Raw genomic sequence first — 18,634 nt, forward strand, 5'->3', positions numbered from 1 at the left:
ATCAAGTCCAAAACCCAAAGACTCTTCATTTAATAAATGACAAATAAAAGGAACAAAGCCTCACATTCAAGAATCCGAAATCCGACCTTTAACGTCCTCATCATTAGATGTTTTATGCTGATCTCTTGTTGCACTCTGTCTTTCAGGATTTTAATGAACAAAAGTTGGAAGTTTTTGCACTGGAATCAGACAAGAGCACGTGTGTATTTCTATACAGTATCACACCCACGACATCATCAGCACCCATCAACTAAGTGATCAATTTTTAGCTGGACTAGTATGTGTGAGGAAGGAGACAAAAGAGCTCCAGTGGCGCAATCGGTCAGCGCGCGGTACTTATAAGACAGTACACTGCAGAGCAATGCCGAGGTTGTGAGTTCGAGCCTCACCTGGAGCATTTCTATGCTTTGTTGAACAAAATGACCTGTGTTGTTCTACAGCTAAATGTGTTGTTGAGAAAGGCTCACTGTGTGGGACGACAGTATCATAATATAAAAACAACTTGTCTTTGAGTCGGAGCAACATTTGGATCTTTGTGCTCGTTCTCTGAAATAATAGACAAGCAACATTCAGACCACATCACCCTGTGACCCAAAATATATCGATTGTGATAATCAAGATCAAAATAAAGGTCATACAGAGGTTTTTGCATGTTAAACTTATTTATATTAATAATCACTTTATTTTTTAACCAGTTAATGAGCTAAATGTGGACAAAGAGTGTGCAGTGTGGCTTTAAACTAAGATAATCAACTCCTGGCACTAGCTTCAGAATTAGCTCAAAAAACATTTGCTGCTTTAACTACTAGAAAAAATGATTTTGTTCTCGACTGTCAGTGCATTTCTACAGAGGTTAACAATCTGGTTCCCACAATTAAAACCCTATTATATTTAAACAAGGTGCAAATATGTTCACTTTTCACCTTATTTTATCACATACACAGATAATACATTCAGGAATCAGGTTTTTCTTAACTTCTCAAGTCTCCCACAAAATTTTAATTTCAGTTTTTTAATTCATTGTTTGTCCAGACAACCAGCAGCTCAGTGTGAAGGACATCTGGTCAGTGAAAATCACCTCTGCTGGATAAAGCTGCATTATTTTTGATATTCAAACTTGTAACCTTTATGTAATTGAAGAAGAGCAAGTCTTCCCTGGAATCAGAGATCATTAGTTCACAGGTACAACACGCCTTATTTAATGCTCCGGAGTCTGAATATTTTTATAGGTTTGAACTTTATTACATACTGTATTTTGCAACAATTCCATGTGGATGGTGAAGCAGAAGAGTTTTTATTGTTATGAGAGGAAACACTGATATCTAGGATGTCAATCTTTCAATATTGTGTGAGTGTCAATATTGTCCTTTCCTGGATGTATCTGGAGAATTCAAAATAATGTGTTTTCAGTTTGGGAAAGGTGCAACTTCAGTCCGAGACAAAATAATCACAATCTACGAGATCTGAAGAAACAAAAACTGATATTCTGCATGAGAATAAAATGTTCTTATTTCCCACATATTCTCACCAAAGCCATAAGTCAAGACCCTCCCTCTGATACTTCTGGTCGCTCTCAGTCGAATCATCCATCCAGCAGTCGGGTCCAGACACCACTCCCACGCTACCAGATGGTGCGTTTGACACCCGCCCAGATTGAGCGTTTGATTCCCTGTGCGGCTCGTACGTCGTCCCAGTGCAGACGGGTGTTGGGGATCTCGTCCTCAGGCTCCGGGTCGGGTCGTGCCCCATCTTTAGGACTCGCCACCACCGTGGGCAGCAGGCCGCGCTGCGACTGGAACTCGACGACGTGGAGCTGCTTTTTCTCGGCCAGCGTCTGATGGGTTTCCTGCGGGGCGGCAGAAGAAGAAGGGAGGAAGAAGAGAAGATGTTACTGATGCTCCAAATTAAGCACTTTCTTGTTTTTTTCTAGTCTAGCTAAAGAACCCTACCATTTATGCTGAAATGACCTCACCTGATTGGCTAATCCAGTAAAGAGCGCCCTGGTGATGTTGAGGAGATTAACAGATCCTTGTACTTTGCAGTACATGTCCTTTACGCCGATCAGCCTGCACAGAGTGATGACGGCCCGGTGGCAGTGCAGACCATAACCTGCAGACACACAGAGACACATTGATATCACCACGATTAAGAAGTTCAGGTGGACGAGATTAAGTCTTTTCTCACGGTATATGACATTTTATGATATTGACGTATAGTGAGATATATTTTGCACAGACAACCAGAGATATTTAAGGAACAACTGTAGTGCAAACTAAAGCAAAATGACAGATGACTATATCAGTAGCTCTTTATTTTATAAGTCTGTTTCTCAATAATTTCCTAAAAGGTTTCCTGGAAAGAACTCCGACACCTTCAATAACACCTTCCAATTACTTAAATCCAATCAAGATTTTATTAGTCAGCAGGTTAACCTTTGGAAGCATACAGTTCTATACAAAATATAAGTGAATGGAGATGTAAGCAGCTCTCAGTAGAGTGCAGACTTCTGCCTGGAAACAGATGGTGAAGCATCTACTGCAATGCCACAAAACTGCCACATGCAAGCAGTGGAAATTTGCAAAGCTTTGAATGAGGTTTTCTGTATAGTACAGTGTAAGATTTCTTTATGTGCAATGTTTTTTTTTAATAAAGTGTTTTTGTACAGTATAGTTTAAGTTTACTTAAAGATGCATATAATGGTGTAATAGCATCCTGGGTGCGCCTGACTGCATACACTTAAGAAAACAAAATGCAGGTTGATAAGTCCAAACTTCTCAATTTAAATAAGTGTTAAAAATTTAGAACAATTTGTTACTTATTTTGTACATTAAAAGCAACCAGGCAGCTTTACAACAATAAAATAAATATACATATTTTGGAAAAGCTAACAGAAGTTTATTTTCTAAATAACCTGCATTGAATGTTACCGATTCATAAGTCGGAGTGTCCCAGTGGAAGCTGTGGCAATTCAGAAGCTGTACACAGACACATGATTGAGATGGTGGCAAATCTAACAATACAATATAATCGATTTATTGATCTTGCATTGTGGCTAACTTCAATGGCTCATAACATATCGTCTGTAGAATTAATCTGCAGGTGGTCGAGTTAAAGATGAAATTAAACTATTCAATGGATGTTGCAACTGTCTTGCTTTGTGCCAGTGATTGTATTGATGTTTTTATTTTGTTTTGTATGAAGCAATGGACTGTAGTACTGTGCCCAAGACAAATTTCCCTTCGGGGACAGTAAAGTTTACTCTAACTCTCTCACTGATGTCAGTTTTCAAGCCATGACAAAGGCCAAAATGTGGTCTGCAACAGACTAGTGGGTATTCTTTATTTTTAGTCCAGCAGTTGTTAATAACTTGAGGCTCCTATCGGCCATTTAAGAGGAGTAAAGAAAAAAAAAAGTTATTCAAAAATTGTGAATCATCGCAACCACAAGAGGTCCGTAAGAATACAGTCATAAATGTGCACAAAAAATATGAAGCTGACTGGTCCAGTCGTGTTAGATTAGCTGCTGATGTCTGGCAGAGTTAACAATAAATGATTAACAAAAGAATATTTAATTGGGTTTGGATAAAGCTTTTCTTTCAAATGCATTCCTGTTTTCAACATAATTTGTACTAAATTACATATTATTTCTTTACAGGAAGCGTCTTGGAAATGATAAAGACATTATTTGAAAAATACCAGTTTCCTGCTTTATCCCAGCGACTACGTGCTGAATGACTCCTACCTTCGTGTTGTTTCTTCATGCGGAGTGTTGTCCTCTTGAATTTGGAATCAATGTCATGATAAACTGTTAGAGAAAACCAACAACAACAACATTACTCTCACTGGATGGCGACCAAGGGAAACACAAAGAGAGCAAACAGCCAAACAGACAAAACTAGTCCAAAAAATTGAAAGTGTTTTGTGCCGATTCCAAATGAAGGCACTTGTGTTTTGTTCTGCATCTTTTCTCCTGTTCTCCCCCAGGTCTTGTGTTTCTCTACCTGCCCACCAGATGTCCTTCCACATGCCAGCGTCTCCTGCTCGCTGCAGCAGCTGTGGCTAATAAGTTATTCAGACACACAGTCCCTCAGTGGGACGCCTGAGAAAACGCCTGAGAAAACCGTACAGCTCTGCAGCCTGAGGCTGAAATCGTGTTCTTGTGTCACAACACCTCACCGGCTGCCATCCCTGCATCCTCCAGACATCCAGGTGGAACTTAATACACTTAATGAATTAAGTTCAGTTCCTGGATGCTGCGACAACAACAGAGGAAGGAGTTACGGATGGATGGGAGGGATGAGACGCAGTAAAAGAAGTAGAACATTTGGTGCTCTGAGGACACGTCCTGCTGGGTGAAGAAATCTGAAATGCAAAACTAAATGTCACACACACACACACACACACAGGGGGCTGAACATTTGCTGTGGCTGCAGGAGGTCCAGGTTCATTTTGAACAGTGTGTGTGTGTGTCTTTCTGTGTGATGTGTGACTCACAGATCAAAACAGCGACAAAGTCAAAGCAGATGGAAATAAAAGGCAAATTCCTTCCTAAAACACTTTTATTTTCCAGTAATTGTGAGTATTTTCACTGTTTTTGGCTCCAACTCCAACAACAGGACTGAAAAAGGTTTGTTTGGATATTTTTCAGTCTAAAAGGTCTAAATTTTTTCCAGCAAAGGTGGACACTGACCAAAAACAGAACCGACCAAACAAGATGCCACATTTAAATGTATTCAAATTCATTTTGGCTTTTTATTGTTCGTTTATTTCTACTGAATGTCACTGAAGCCACATGAATATTCACCAGCTAACCCTGATCCTGGGAGAATAGGAATACAGGTGCCAACAACAACTGGAGCTCAAACATCTGCCAGAGCTAAACAACTGTCCAACTCTCAAACCTCCAGCCGCTCTAATGATTTATATGGACTAAAATCATCTGATGGAAGAAATCCAAGATCTGGATGGCCACCAAAACCTGAGCGATGACTGTCTTGCAGGTACACTAGCCGATGGGTTTCAACTTTTTCAGACATCTTACTGACTGTGCCACAAACAAATTGGTTGAAAATTGTTGCTGGTCTCGGTGAGCAAGCAGGAAAGGTACAGAACAACGGAGGAACGATGACAAAAATGATTTTGAAGCTATCGAACAAAGACGTAAACAAACAAGCAATCACATGACGGCCCAGACAGGTTCCAGATGGTTGCACGGTGAGAGCTGGCAAGTGGATGGATCTATGAATTAAATATACCACAGCTTTGAGCTCAAACTGGGTGGAAATACAAGATCGCACGCACACACACACACAGACACTTCTCTACTGGTCTCGGGCCAAAGCAGGAAGCTAACTTTCTCCTCTGGTGGGCGCGGCGGTGAAGCTGATGACTCACGCACATTAATCTTTCTGGTTGTGCGCTCCAGCAGCGGCGGCAGCGGCCAAATGGCGTTTTACAATAAGAAAGTACGAACGTGGCATTTTGACTCTGATATCTTTTTCTTCCACAAATCCATTTTCAACATTGTGGCGCTTGTCAGAGTACAAGCAGGTGATATGAGGGGACAGTGTTGGACAAAAGGGGGAGATAACAGAGGGATGGGAGGAGAGGAGGAGGAGACGAAGGAGGGGAGGAGACAGAGAGAGAGGTAGAAGGGGGGAAACTAGACGAGTGGAAGTAACGGAGTTGTGAAGAGGAAGAAGTTATTCAGGGAGCACCTGCCTCTGGAAGGAAAGTCCCATTGATTTTTGTCACAATATGTGACTCACAGTTAGAAAATCTCTCACAATGAAGTGTTTCATTTCTGTCAATAATAATAATTATCGATCATTTTGATAAGCCTATTTAATAAAGGCCAGGAGAAAAAAGGTTGAACTTTATTTTGAGCTGAACTGTCTTTCTTTGTTTTTTACATAACATTTATTTATCACTATTGTTTTATTGCCCAGGCTGACTGAATCATCTGTACAAACAGTACTTAACTATGTTAGAAAATATGTGGTTCTTTGATAAACAGTCAAAAGTGAAAGACATGAAAATGAAAGGAAATGACAAGTTAAGTACAAGGTTCATTTCTGTTAAAACCATTGAATGTGCGCCACTAACGTCATGTGAAAGCTAAGTGTTACAGTATTGAGAAAATTGTTCAGACAATCGATGCAGCATAAATCAATTCACGTTTGGATCCTGGCTTAATTTTGACTGAACACAGGAGCTTTGGTGCTGTTTTTTATTCATAATATTTATAAAGAAAACTGGCTCATGGGTAATGTTGTATTTAGAGCTGTAAAATAACAAACTGACAAACAAAACATGATTTATCAGAAACAAAGTTGAAATACTTGAAGCTGGTGGCTGATACATAAACTTAGACTATAAATAAAATTGTCTAAGCCCCAAAGACTCTTCATTTACTATCATAAAACACAGAGAAAAACAACAATTTCTCACATCTAAGAAGCTGGAACCAGCAAATGTTTAACATTTTTGCTTGACTGAAAACATGACTGAAACGATTAATCGATATCTAAAAGTTGAAAACTTGCTCTACAGGATTGTTACCGTATCCAAAAGAGGTCCACTGTTTCTCTTTGTAACTCTATGAAGGGGAGAACGAGAAAAGGAATGAACAGTCGAAGGAGGAGGGGGAGGTGAAGGAGGCACAAGAGATGAAACACACACAGTCACTTACTGGTGTGGTTGTTGTATCGTTCTATGTAGTACAAGTAGTGGACGGCTCTGTTCTTGGCCTGCAGATAACAGTCACATGACAAACACACAGAGTTAGCAGTTCATTATTTTAATTAGCATTTCAGGTGGGATGTGTGGCGACTGCTGTACCTGTAAATGATATCAATATTAATATTCTCACTCTGCCCTATGATGTGCCCTCAGTTACGTTTACTGAAGGATTGCTCTGATGTACCAGGACTGAATCATACACAGGCAAATACTTTAGGTATGAATCTTGTGGAAATTATAAAAACATGCTGTTATTATTATCAGTTAACTAACTAGATAGTAATTCAGCTGTTCTTGTTTCGGTCTCTAAATGTGGACTTGTATTCTGGGTTTCAGTGGTGATTAAGTGTTCTTTTTACAGCTGCAGCTACTCGACGAACCTTAGGTTGAGATATTTTTTGTCAAAGTCTAAGTGCAGGGGGAAACAATTTGGTTTATCTCCCACTCTTAATGAGTTTTATCTAAACTTAAAATGCAAAGATTCACACTTAGAGACATTACAAATTCCACAAACTGTGGATATTAACACAAAAATGATTATGATAATGATTATTTTATGTAGAATAAAAGGTCTTACCTTCCTCAGAGCTGTGTTTCTGTCTGCTGCTTTACCCAACGCAAAGCCTGATAGAGAGTCACATTTAAAACAGTGAAGAGACATAGTTAATGATATTATTTGTTAGTGATACTGTCAATTAAATCCAGATACGATTGTTTCAAATGTTGTCAAATTATTCAGTTCTAATTATTAATTCTTATTGTTAAAAAACAATATGAAGTTTCTAACATGATGACATTTGAAATAAAGCAGCTGATTGGAGGCAGGTGAACCCCAGGAGTTTTGTCAGCAGGTTTTTTTTTTTTTTTTTTATTTTGTCGCTCACTTCTGAAGAGCTGGAAAACTGTCAAAACTGTTTCCTGCAATTCTCCAAATCTGCAGAGGCTGGGAAGTTATTTTTCAGTGTTTGCAAAACCTGTCAAAAATCATTCTAATTACTTGTTCTTTTTAAACGTCATTTTGAATTTGTTCCCGGAGTCACAATCTGCGTTTCGTTTTCAGAGAGTGTCAAACCTGCAGCTCCATTGCCATTTCCCACCGCGACCAGACAGCTGATGGACCTCTTCCTGCCCTCCTTGGCCGTCATGTTGAACACACTCTTCACCTGCAAAACAACAGTAAACACCGATTAAGACCATTATCAATTTCTGCTTAGTAACAGAGCTAAACACACACAGTATACACATTAAAGGTACAACGTGTAAGAACTGGCCACCTGTCGAATTCTCCACACAAACAGGGGGCAGCATATCACCAGAGTAACTGCTAACTGCTGCTAACTGTAGCTGCCGCTAACTGTAGCTGCTGTTATCTAGTCTGGACTGGAGGCTCGGATCACCAGAAAAGTGTTGGTGTTTACACTGGAGCTTTATACCCCTGGGAGGAGGAGGTTTTCAGCCCAGTGGAGTATCCTGTGAGGCCATAATGGTCTAGAGAACCAGAACTGGGCAACAGAACTGGACTCAGCAGCCTCCCAGTAACATGACCGACCTGAACTGAACACAAATAAGTACAGATAAATTAAACTAAAAATATACTACTCACTGTATCAAGCATTCTTGTTCAATAATAAAGTTCCTGGAGTGTATCAGATTGTTAAGGCGTTTCACTGTGAGTGTATGTGTGTGTGTGTATCAGTGTGTGTGTTGTCAATCCAGACCAGAATGCCTGTCCAGATTTAAGAGACTTTCATCGACCTGTTAGTAAACAGAGAGCAGTCATCTGACACACAAACACACACTGCCCATCCTCGCTTGTGCAACCACATAAGCAGATCAGCTATCTGCAATATGACCTTCAGAACACCAGGGGGCAGCATTGATACGCCACAGAGAGGAGGAAAGTAGGGGATAAGAAAAAGGGGGAAAGATGAGGAAGGAGTCGACCAGAGAGGAGAGAGAAAGACGGGATGAAGGAGATACAAAGGATAAAAAAAGAAGAAGAACGGGTCAGAACAGAGATGTAGAGAGGGAAGAAGATGGAAGCACAGGAGGGGAGATGAAAGAGAAGAGGAAAGCAAAAGAGGGAGAGGAGAGAAAATGAAAAGGGGACTTACTGTCTCTTTAGACATCAGATGATTTAGATGAGAAAATGATGAAGAACATGACAAAGGTGTGAAGTAGAAGAGAGACGAAACAAGAGACAATGACACATAAAAAGGAGAACAAAGCAAAGAAGGAAAAGCAAAGATGAAAAGAAAAAGAAGACAGCAGAAGCAGATGTAGCTTATATATGCAGTGTGTGTGTGTGTGTGTGTGTGTGAGCTGCTGAACATCACTGTGAAAAATAAAACTAGCCTGTCATACTTATGAGCTAATTAAGTTGAGCTAATTAAGATAATTAGAGCACTGATTAGAAGATATTTTTATGCTGTACTTTTCTTTATTTAATGAATGACTAAAATGCTATTCTATTCACTAAATTCTGCATTTGTAGTTTTAGGCAATTAAGAATACTGTAAGTACTTCATCAGTTTATATTTAAAGTTGCATTCATTTGTCTTTTTTTACCACTTGAGGGCAGAACACTACAACAAGATAAAAATCATGTCAAATTATGACAAATTATGGCCTTATGAAGTTATTATGGCTAACCATTGCCTGTTTACACATGCAGCAGATATGGGGCAATGTTTTTCATGTTATTCATGTTTTCTGCTATCTGATGAATCTAATTCCAATATTCACCAGAGGTGGGAGCAGGTCATTGTTTTGCACATCACAAGTATGCATCAGGCGTTTGCACTCGAGACGAATCAAAACCCAATTGAAGACTGACGCGTCCGAAGTCCCATGACCTTAACTGTGAGATTCATGTCTTCAAGTCTAAAATAAGTCTTAATGCACTCTTCAGCAAACATGATGCAAATCATGTTATGATTTTTGCATCTAATCAGATAGAAAACAAAGAAAGTAATGACAGATGTAGGTATGTATATATTTCAAGAAAGGAAAGTAAGAAAAAAAAGAAACTGCTTTAAACAACCTTTGCGGCCATTCGAGTATAGATTTAGTTTATGGGGTGCATTTGACCGCATTGCACCGTGGAGGCCCTGTTGGTGCCAGTGCCCAAGAGCTTTGCCACACAAAGCAATGTATATTTATGAGTTTATGAGGTGCTGAATGCACCATGAAGTCCCTGTCCCGTGTGTGTGTGTGTGTGTGCATGCGTCAAACTCTGATACAGACAGCAGAGGACAGAAGCAGTGCACCTGAAAGTGACACCAAACAGTTTTTTTAAAGTGTGACATTTAGTGCATTTACCCAGCAGATAGCCTGCAGAGATTTACTCGCCAAACTCCTCGCATTTGGAGCTTGATTTGGTGTTAATTTCTGTCCCTGTTAATGGATTCAGGCCATTAAAGGATTTGTGGCAAACTTTTTAAACAACTTTTTTTAGTATCAAGTATTTTTGAGTCAAAAGACTCAACTCCAAGTGAAGTCACGAGTCGTTCCTGTTAAAGTCCAAGTCAAGTTGTAAGAGTTTTTGGTTTCTGGTTTAAGTCATTACATTTGAGAGCTGCGTCTGACTCCAGTCAAAGTCAGATGACTCAAGTCCACACCTCTGATATTTACTCTTTTTTTAAAAGTCTCCTTTTTGGCCTTCAAGAACTCCTGAGAGAAATATCTGGCTCTTTAGCTGCTAAATGCTTTATAGAAAGTCAACCGATCAATCATTCACATAAAAGTATTGATTAGTACTGCTTTAAGTGAAAAACTAAATCTGTAATTTACACTGAAAGATATTGAGTTAGTTCTCAATATTGTAAGAACACATTTAAAATAACATAAACAGGGAGTTGACATAATAATGAAACATTATCTTTGTGAAGGTATTTTTTCCCCTCAAACTGAGTCTGAAGTGTCACTTCAGCTCTGTGGTTTAAATCTTTGTTGTGTTGGTTTTACTTTATTGTGGCTGTGTGTTAGTGGGTGGGTTTTGTTTTTGTGCGGATATCTGTTTTGTTGGTGTGGGAAAAAAACAATACTGTGGTTATTTCTGAGGCTGCAGCGTGTGGTGATGTTGTAATGAATTTATCCCCACTGTAAGACGTTGTGTATTCACCCGACACTGCATCTCTAATTCTATACAAATACAGGAACATCTAGTGTGTATTTACAACACTGAGGTGAGAAAACATGCGAAGAAGTGAAAATACATTCTCTAATATCCAATCATCAAATATTTATTCATTCTGTGGAAACAAGCATGACTTTTATTACTTTGGAGATTTTGCTCATAGTGTGTGTGTGTGTGTGTGTGTGTGTGTGTGTGTGTGTGTGTGTGTGCAAAATAGAAAAAGAAGGAAAACAACTAAAAGAAACTAAGACAGACAGATGGAGAATAGCAAAGAGAAAGTGTGTGAGATAGAAACAGACACAATGCGTGGATGATGTAGGAGTGAGAAACTGAATGGACAAAAAGAGAGAATTTGAATGAAAAAAATCCCTTTATACCAGGACTAAAAGGTTCAGCAATTGGGCACAGACATGTCCATTTTACACACTGACAATAAAACCAACAACAAAGCCAAAATCAAAAGCAAAAAGATCAGAGGGCCAAGGCTAAATCTCCATCATCTCCCCAGCGGACACAAAGTTTCTGCCAAAGTCAATTTTCAGCTGAATATCTCCCTTCTGTTCAACGTTTGATAGCAGACATATTCAACTCTGAGCAGAGCTGCCACCAGAACTTTTCTCATTCTGACTGTCAAAATTACCAATTAAGTTGGGGAAATTTACCACAAGAGTTGGGCCGAAATTTTTAAACCCATTTGATATTAAGCCAAATAGTCAATATATATGTAATAATAATATAAACAGTCATATGGACTCAGACGTTCCTTAGTGGAACATAATGAGAGCTCAGGAACAAGGTCGGTGTCTGAGAGCTGTTTCCTGGCTCTCATTCCGTGTGGCTTGCCACAGTATTTTATTTTTTCTCCACAACCTCCTGCAACCCCCATAGATTTTCTTGGGACCCCCTTTGGGACCCTGACCCCCAGGTTGAGAACCATCGACCTAAAAACGCCACATAAATAAAAGTGCCAGGTCTCATCTTGTGAACAAATATAACATCCCGCCCCGTGAATCAGATCCACGTGTGCTATACGTCTGTTTGTATCTAGTGCCTCGTGTTTTCCTATAGGCCGCACGTGCAGGGACCACCAGCAGCCTTTTGGGGACTTAACTGTGCCAAAAAAAAAAAAAAAAAAAAACGCAGTTCACCTCGACGCTTTCATCCCCGCCAGAGAGCGCAAGTGACAGAACAGTGCTGAGTTTCAGCTGAAGGAACTTCAAAGTCAAGATGCGCCTTCAGCTTCAACAGTTACATAACACACATTTCAGCAAAGGGTTTATAATTTGACTGCAGGGCCACAGCAGAAGGATTGGGGTCAGGGTAGCAGCAAACACCAAAACACTGAACTCAAAACACAACCCTGCAAGACACATGAACACTCACTCACTCACTCACTCACTCACTCACTCACTCACTCACACACTCTCTCTCTCTCTCTCTCTCTCTCTCTCTCTCTCTCTCTCTCTCTCTCTCTCTCTCTCTCTCTCTCTCTCTCTCTCTCTCTCTCTCTCTCTCTCTCTCTCTCTCTCTCTCTCTCTCTCTCTCTCTCTCTCTCTCTCTCTCTCTCAATATCCTTATATCTCCATAAATAATGTCCAAATACGTCACATTGTTTCACCTTTCTCCACCTTAAACAGTACATACATGTACAGTAATTAACTGGGTGTTATCGTAGTGTAAATGCATAATGCACAGACAACGTTCTGCTTGTGTACTGTAGCTGCAGGCCTGTGAAGCACGGCAGCAACAAACCCTTCCTCTGAGCTCAACAATAAGGATTGCTTGCTTGCTGGGGGCAAGTAAAATGCCATGTCAGGCAGTAAATCTAGCAACTCAAAAAGAAACGAGAACTAAACTTTTAAACGATTTGATTATCGATTACTCATTTCAAGTCATTTTTCATGCAAAAAATGTTTGTTTTCAGCCTCTCAAATAGGAAATTTCCTGTTTTTCTCAGTTTATTATCATAATAAACTCAATATAAATAGATATCAAACTGTGATGGACTTTTTTTTCTATTTTCTGACATTGCAGCCCAAAATTAGAGGGACATCTCACCCCCAAATCAAAAATGCATATTTTTCCTCTTTCCTATAGTGCTATTTATCCATCTAGTTTGTTTTTGTATGAGTTGCCAAGTTCTGGAGATATCAGCCGTGGAGACTTCTTCCTTCTCTACTGTATAATTGAACTAGATGGCACTTGGATTGTGGTGATGAAAGCACAGAAAAAAACCCACCAAAAAACAATAAAATCTAAAAACAATCAACAGCAGTGTCCCTTTTGCAGAAATCATGACCCGGTTACTCAAGAGCGAGCAGTTTCATGTAGGAACTACCTTCTGTACTTTCCTTCTAAAGTAAAATCTACTAGAACTACATCTATCTAGGTCTGTGGATTATCTCGGGTAACTGGGTCATCATTTCTGGAAAGAGACACTGCTGTTAAATTTTTCACATTTGTTTCAAATCTCTCCAAGCACCACATGCCAAGTGTCATTTAGTCCAATTACATTCAAAAAAGGCAGACATCTCTGCCGGTGATATCTCAAAAACTCTGCAACACCAAAACAAAGTAGATGGATAAATAACACGCCAAGCCAGAGGAAAAATATGTGGTTTTGATTTTGGGGTGAACTGCCCCCTTAAAGACATCATAGTGAAAAACTGGAATGGACATTTTGCACTATTTTTTGGTATTTCATAGACATTGCAGTTCTAGATTAAATGTGACGATTAATATTAGTCTTTGGTGTTATTTGATAACTGCTCATAAATAATTTAGAATTTAATTTATAATGTTTTAAAATTTGTACAGATGGAAATAAAAACTGACAAATAAAAAATTACACATTGATGTTGAACCCTGATTCTTGCTGTTAAGTGTGAGCATTCACATGCATGTGTAGATCAGAATAAGAAAACTTCTTCCAAACACTGTTTTTGTGAATCAAAATTCTACAAGTTAACAATTCTCACATGACTTGAAGCTATTTAGAGGCAGTGTCTACCAGAAGTGTGTGTAAAAATCTCCAGTGGTGTTCAGGTTTTGGCTTTACATTTGCCATTTTAGGTGAAGATGCAGCAGTTTTCGGTGGGCCGTTAGCTGCAGAGCAGATGGGCTGACTTTTTCTTTTTTTTCTCCACCGGATGAGCGACAGCATGGCGGTGGGAGGATGCTTCTAGCTCGCTCTCACTTCTGTTTCATCTCTTATTTTCTCAATCTGTTGCTGCACGTCTCCCTCTCTGTATCTGTCTGCACACTGCAGTGCAGGGGAGGAGTTTTCACCACATGGAAGCAGAAGGTGCTGCGAGAGCACAAACCTCCGCCGACGCTAAACACTACTCTGACTCTTTCACTTGGATTTTAAGTTGGCATCTCAACTCTTTACGCTATCCTTGACACTGAATAGCGTAAAGAGTTTATTTACTCCTTCACAACTGAAAAGATTTCTTCCACATGCTGCTGTAGAGGACAGATCCTTGCTGTAGAATTATTAGCCTACATATTAATATCTAACTACACACAATATATTCATTTAATCCAAATACGTAATGCCACATCTTATAGCTGAATTATTCTCATAACATGCACCTGTTAATTGTTTATTTCTATATGGTAACATTATTCTGTTTCCTTAGCTTGCATAGCAACATTTATACAGCCTCACCCTGTATTCTAGCTTTGTGATGCAACTTTAAAGGGATGGTACTGATTTTTGAAAAGGGAATGTGTAAGGTACTTACTGATAATCAGTGAATTACCTACAGAGGATGGCAATTGGCAAATCCCTCTGCAGCAGAATGTATTTTAGCTTTCTAAAAAACATCCAAAAAGATTAATCTAAAAAGAAAAATCAATACCAGTCTTAACTGTACGCTATATTTAGAAAATTGTTATTGTTTTGTCTTACAGTCAGACAGCCTTTTGCGATGGGAACCTGCGGGTATAAAAGCCAGGTATCAAGCTCTTTAAAGGCAACATACTCCATTGGCAAAAACAGTAATTCTACCTTGCAGAACACAGGAGTTGTTGGTCTACCTCAGCCTTGATCAGTTAGTTTGTTTGTGTCACTCTGTGGTTGCAATGTTTGAAAGGCTTAGTTTGGGTACCTTGGTCGCACAATAAACAAACACATTTGCCAAACGAGGCAGTGATAGACCAGCAACTCCCAATGTTTGGCAAAATAAAATGACTGATTTTGCCTATGAAGTTTGGTTGGTTTAGAAACCGTCATATTTGGCTTGTATAACAGCAGTTTACCATTACAAAAGGCTGTCTGACACCAAAGTAAAGCAGTAAAAGTATTCTAAATATAGCGCATACCTCCTGATCATTGACAGACCCACAATGCTGCTTATGCCCTTCATGACTTGTGAAAGATTTTCTTTGCACATCCTAACCTTCATTTGAGCTGTTTATTTACCAGCTTGTAAACAGTATCTTTTTGTCCTCCCTAATGCTACAACGGCTGCTCTGATTAATTACTGAGAAGCAAACTTATAATTTGGTGAAATAATCACTGTCTTGGCCAAACTGGCAGATCATACTGTATTTTGTCTACTGATGAATATTGCTGCAAGACGACTGGCCACACAACTGATTCACTCACTAAATATATAGCCTTTGGTGTATAACAATGTGCCTCTGCTCCATATTTCATAAAATTGTAATACTTATTTGGATGCGAGAAGGGTGTTTTTTTTTTATTACAGCTACAGCAGCTCAGGCCACGGCTCCACCAAAACATGCAGTGAGAACAACAGCCATAACAGACCTTTTTCACAGCAGCCATTTTGCCATGAGATAGTAGGGTGAGTACAGGTGTTACCAGTACTTCTAATTCATGTTTGGTTCCTGTCCAGTCAAACAGAGTCCGGGTGCTGTTATTCTGCATGTGGGTCGACTGGAAAGGCTCTGCTACACTAAATGGAACAGGACCCTATGAGAATGGTTGTCCATTCTATAAACTCTTTGGCAGAAAATAATAATAATTTCCAGAAAGTATGTGAGCAGTGAGATTTGACCTTCTGCAAATCTGTGTTCATTTCAAAGCTTCACCTAAAAGTTGACATTCATCTGATAGCTGAAAAATCCAGCTCTCCATCAAAATAAAAGTCTGTTCAGAAATGTTATAGACAGTCTGCAATATGTCATAATAAACTCCAGTGAAAGCAGCATTGTTACATTAATAATCATCTTAATTTCCCTGTCAATTTGTTACAATTTGTTTTTTGTAATTGTTCAGAGGAAGTTCTCTGACCTGTGTACATGGTTCACATGCAAAGAGTGAAAATGTATTTCTGTGCCAATGGGCGTTGGTTCAAACGCTGAGAAGCCGCTCTCTAAAAGAAGCTTTTTATGACCACTGAGCAGGGAACCAGCCGCCATGTTGGCTCGGGAAACCACGAATCAACCTTGATGTCTCAGAAGAGCATCTGTGTGTGATTATGTATGTAAACAAAAGAAAATAAGAGAAAAATATGTTTAACGCATATGAATTTGACTTTTAACGTCTCCCACATTGGGTATGATAGGAAGTTAAATGAGTTAAATAAGCAGCACACAGCACAACTCACACACAAAATCAGATTAGATTTTTCACGCTTATTTGAAAGTGCTGTGTTTGTTGGCAATTTAGAGTCAATTAGATGAATATTCATGGATTGTGAGAAATTGGTTCCGCTCGTAATTTTAACATCTCAACACCGCTTTCATTAAAAACATCTTTATTATAAACTAAAATGCGCAATATTTGCGTGCAATTTAGGATCACAGTCGATGCATCTACATTAACAAACCACCATCAAAACAAATGTAAGTAATGCTTTTTTTTTATGTGAATTTCATTTTGGATATTAAGTTTTGTACGTGTCTCTGTGAGCTCCACTTGCCTGTTAAATGCAACATTTAATCCAATTGAAAGTTCTCGCAAAGCTGCTCTCATCCGGCCCACTGTCTGTTTACTTTCAGCAAAACTTTCAAGGTTGTTGACTTCAGGGAGAGAGAGGGAAAAAAAAAGAAAAGGCAGACAAAAACCCCTGTACTGACACTGACAACGCTCCATCTCTGTTAATGAAATCACCCAGTCCTGTCCAAGTGGCTGCTGTACCTGGAGAGAGGCCATGAACATCACTTTTCTCTCTGTCGCGCTAACTCTCCTCTCATCCTCTTTTCTTTACCGTTGCCTGTGCTCTCTGTCATCCCTCGCTCTCTTTTTCATCTCTCTAAAGGTCCAGCTGACTGCAGTTCTTACCGAGATGTGCCAGAGATATGCGGGTTCAACATGATGGACATTTTTTAGGCTGCAGTATTATTTTATTGGACTGGATTTAATTATGCATCAGACATCTTGGGTACCTCAAATTTTAGAAATTAACATTTGAGGTGATACATGGATATGAATTTTTAGAGAATAGAGAATATATTTTATTAAACCTGTGTTGCTGGTAATCTAATTAAAATGTGTCATACAGTGTATGGAAAATTGTCAAGTAATGTAAGATGGCTCCCAGTGTCTGGTCAGATTCATAAAAAGACTTTTAAATCCTGTTTTTGTCAAATTATGATTGTATTTTGTCTATTAATGCTTGACTTATAAAGGGTTAGTTTGGATATTTTGAAGTAGGGTTGTATAAGGTACTTATCCTTAGTCAGTGCATTACCTACAGTAGATGACATGCCCCCAGTATAAAGAGGCAGCGAGAGAACTGGTAAATGACGCTAAGCAATGAGCTGCTGTGGACCGGGTCAGCAGTAAACTGCATTTTAGCCACCTAAAAAAAACCAGCCAGTATCAGTTCAAAATTATTTTCAGAATATTTTTACTGCTTTCAGATGACCTTTTCTGATGGGAAACAACTCTTATATAAGCCACATGTCACTCTCTCCAAGGCCACTAGACTCCAATGGCAAAAACAGTAATATTAGTTTGCAGAATACAGGAGGTGCTGGTCTACTGCTGCCTCAACCAGGTTAGTTCAGAGTCACCAAAGTCACACAATAAAAAATCAACATAAGTCTACGTTAGTATTAGAATATTTTTACTGCTTTACCTTGCCGTCAGACAGACTCCATTGGGCAAATATAATAATTTTAACTCATGTGACTTTGGTGAATCTAAACTTTGACACTTTAAAACACCAAAGTCACATGATAATGAAACTAATTAACTGGTCGAGGCAGTGGTAGACCAGCAACTCCTGTGTTCTGCAAGATAAAATTACTGTTTTTGCCAAGGGACTCTGGTGGTTTTGGAGAGAGCGATATTTGGCTTTAAAAATGGTAGTTTCCTACTGGAAAAGGTTGTCTGACATCTGTGAAAATATTCACAATATAACTTAGTTATTTTTTAGATAGTGCAAACATGTCTTGCTGCTGATCCTGGCCATATAGCAAACTTAAAACTTTTAGGTGGCAAAAATTATTTTTTCTTCTGACCACGTCCACAGCAGTACATTGCTTAGCTTCCTACACTCCTAATCCTGCTGCTTCTACAAACTGTGGGCATGAAGACCACAAACAGGGTATGGAGTTTACTAACATCCTGAACAGTAAGCAGATGGGTTCATATGTTATGAAAAATTTTAAGTATGCATGCAAATAGGAATTAGGGAGGGAGGGAGTGCTATTGTACTCAATACCAGCATGGCTGTGATTCTGCTGTGGGCACAAGACCATAGGCTGAATGCCGACACATAACATTTTGTATCATTGTTGCTCTACTGTTCACCTCTGTCCTCTCTCTTTACTTACT

The 18,634-nt window shown here is 39.2% G+C and overlaps 1 protein-coding gene and 1 non-coding gene across 2 annotated transcripts in view; one reads left to right on the forward strand and one right to left on the reverse strand.

Annotated features, from left to right (window-relative positions):
* Positions 1-303: 303 nt before the first annotated feature.
* Positions 304-397, forward strand: trnai-uau (transfer RNA isoleucine (anticodon UAU)). Its single transcript has 2 exons — positions 304-341; positions 362-397. It is a non-coding gene; the product is annotated as a tRNA-Ile (tRNA).
* Positions 398-1,508: 1,111 nt separating this feature from the next.
* Positions 1,509-18,634, reverse strand: part of mrps5 (mitochondrial ribosomal protein S5) — a 31,156-nt gene continuing 14,030 nt past the window's right edge. The window contains exons 7-12 of the mRNA XM_084736595.1: positions 7,813-7,903; positions 7,318-7,364; positions 6,691-6,748; positions 3,742-3,804; positions 1,973-2,109; positions 1,509-1,846 (exon numbers count right to left, since the gene is read on the reverse strand). Coding sequence (XP_084592721.1) covers positions 1,622-1,846; positions 1,973-2,109; positions 3,742-3,804; positions 6,691-6,748; positions 7,318-7,364; positions 7,813-7,903 — 621 coding nt within the window. The 3' untranslated portion in view covers positions 1,509-1,621. The remainder of the gene's footprint in view (positions 1,847-1,972; positions 2,110-3,741; positions 3,805-6,690; positions 6,749-7,317; positions 7,365-7,812; positions 7,904-18,634) is intronic.

The sequence above is a fragment of the Lutjanus erythropterus genome, chromosome 14 (genome assembly GCF_056507025.1).
Source record: "Lutjanus erythropterus isolate fLutEry1 chromosome 14, fLutEry1.hap2, whole genome shotgun sequence".
NCBI classification, from domain to species: Eukaryota; Metazoa; Chordata; class Actinopteri; order Lutjaniformes; family Lutjanidae; genus Lutjanus; species Lutjanus erythropterus.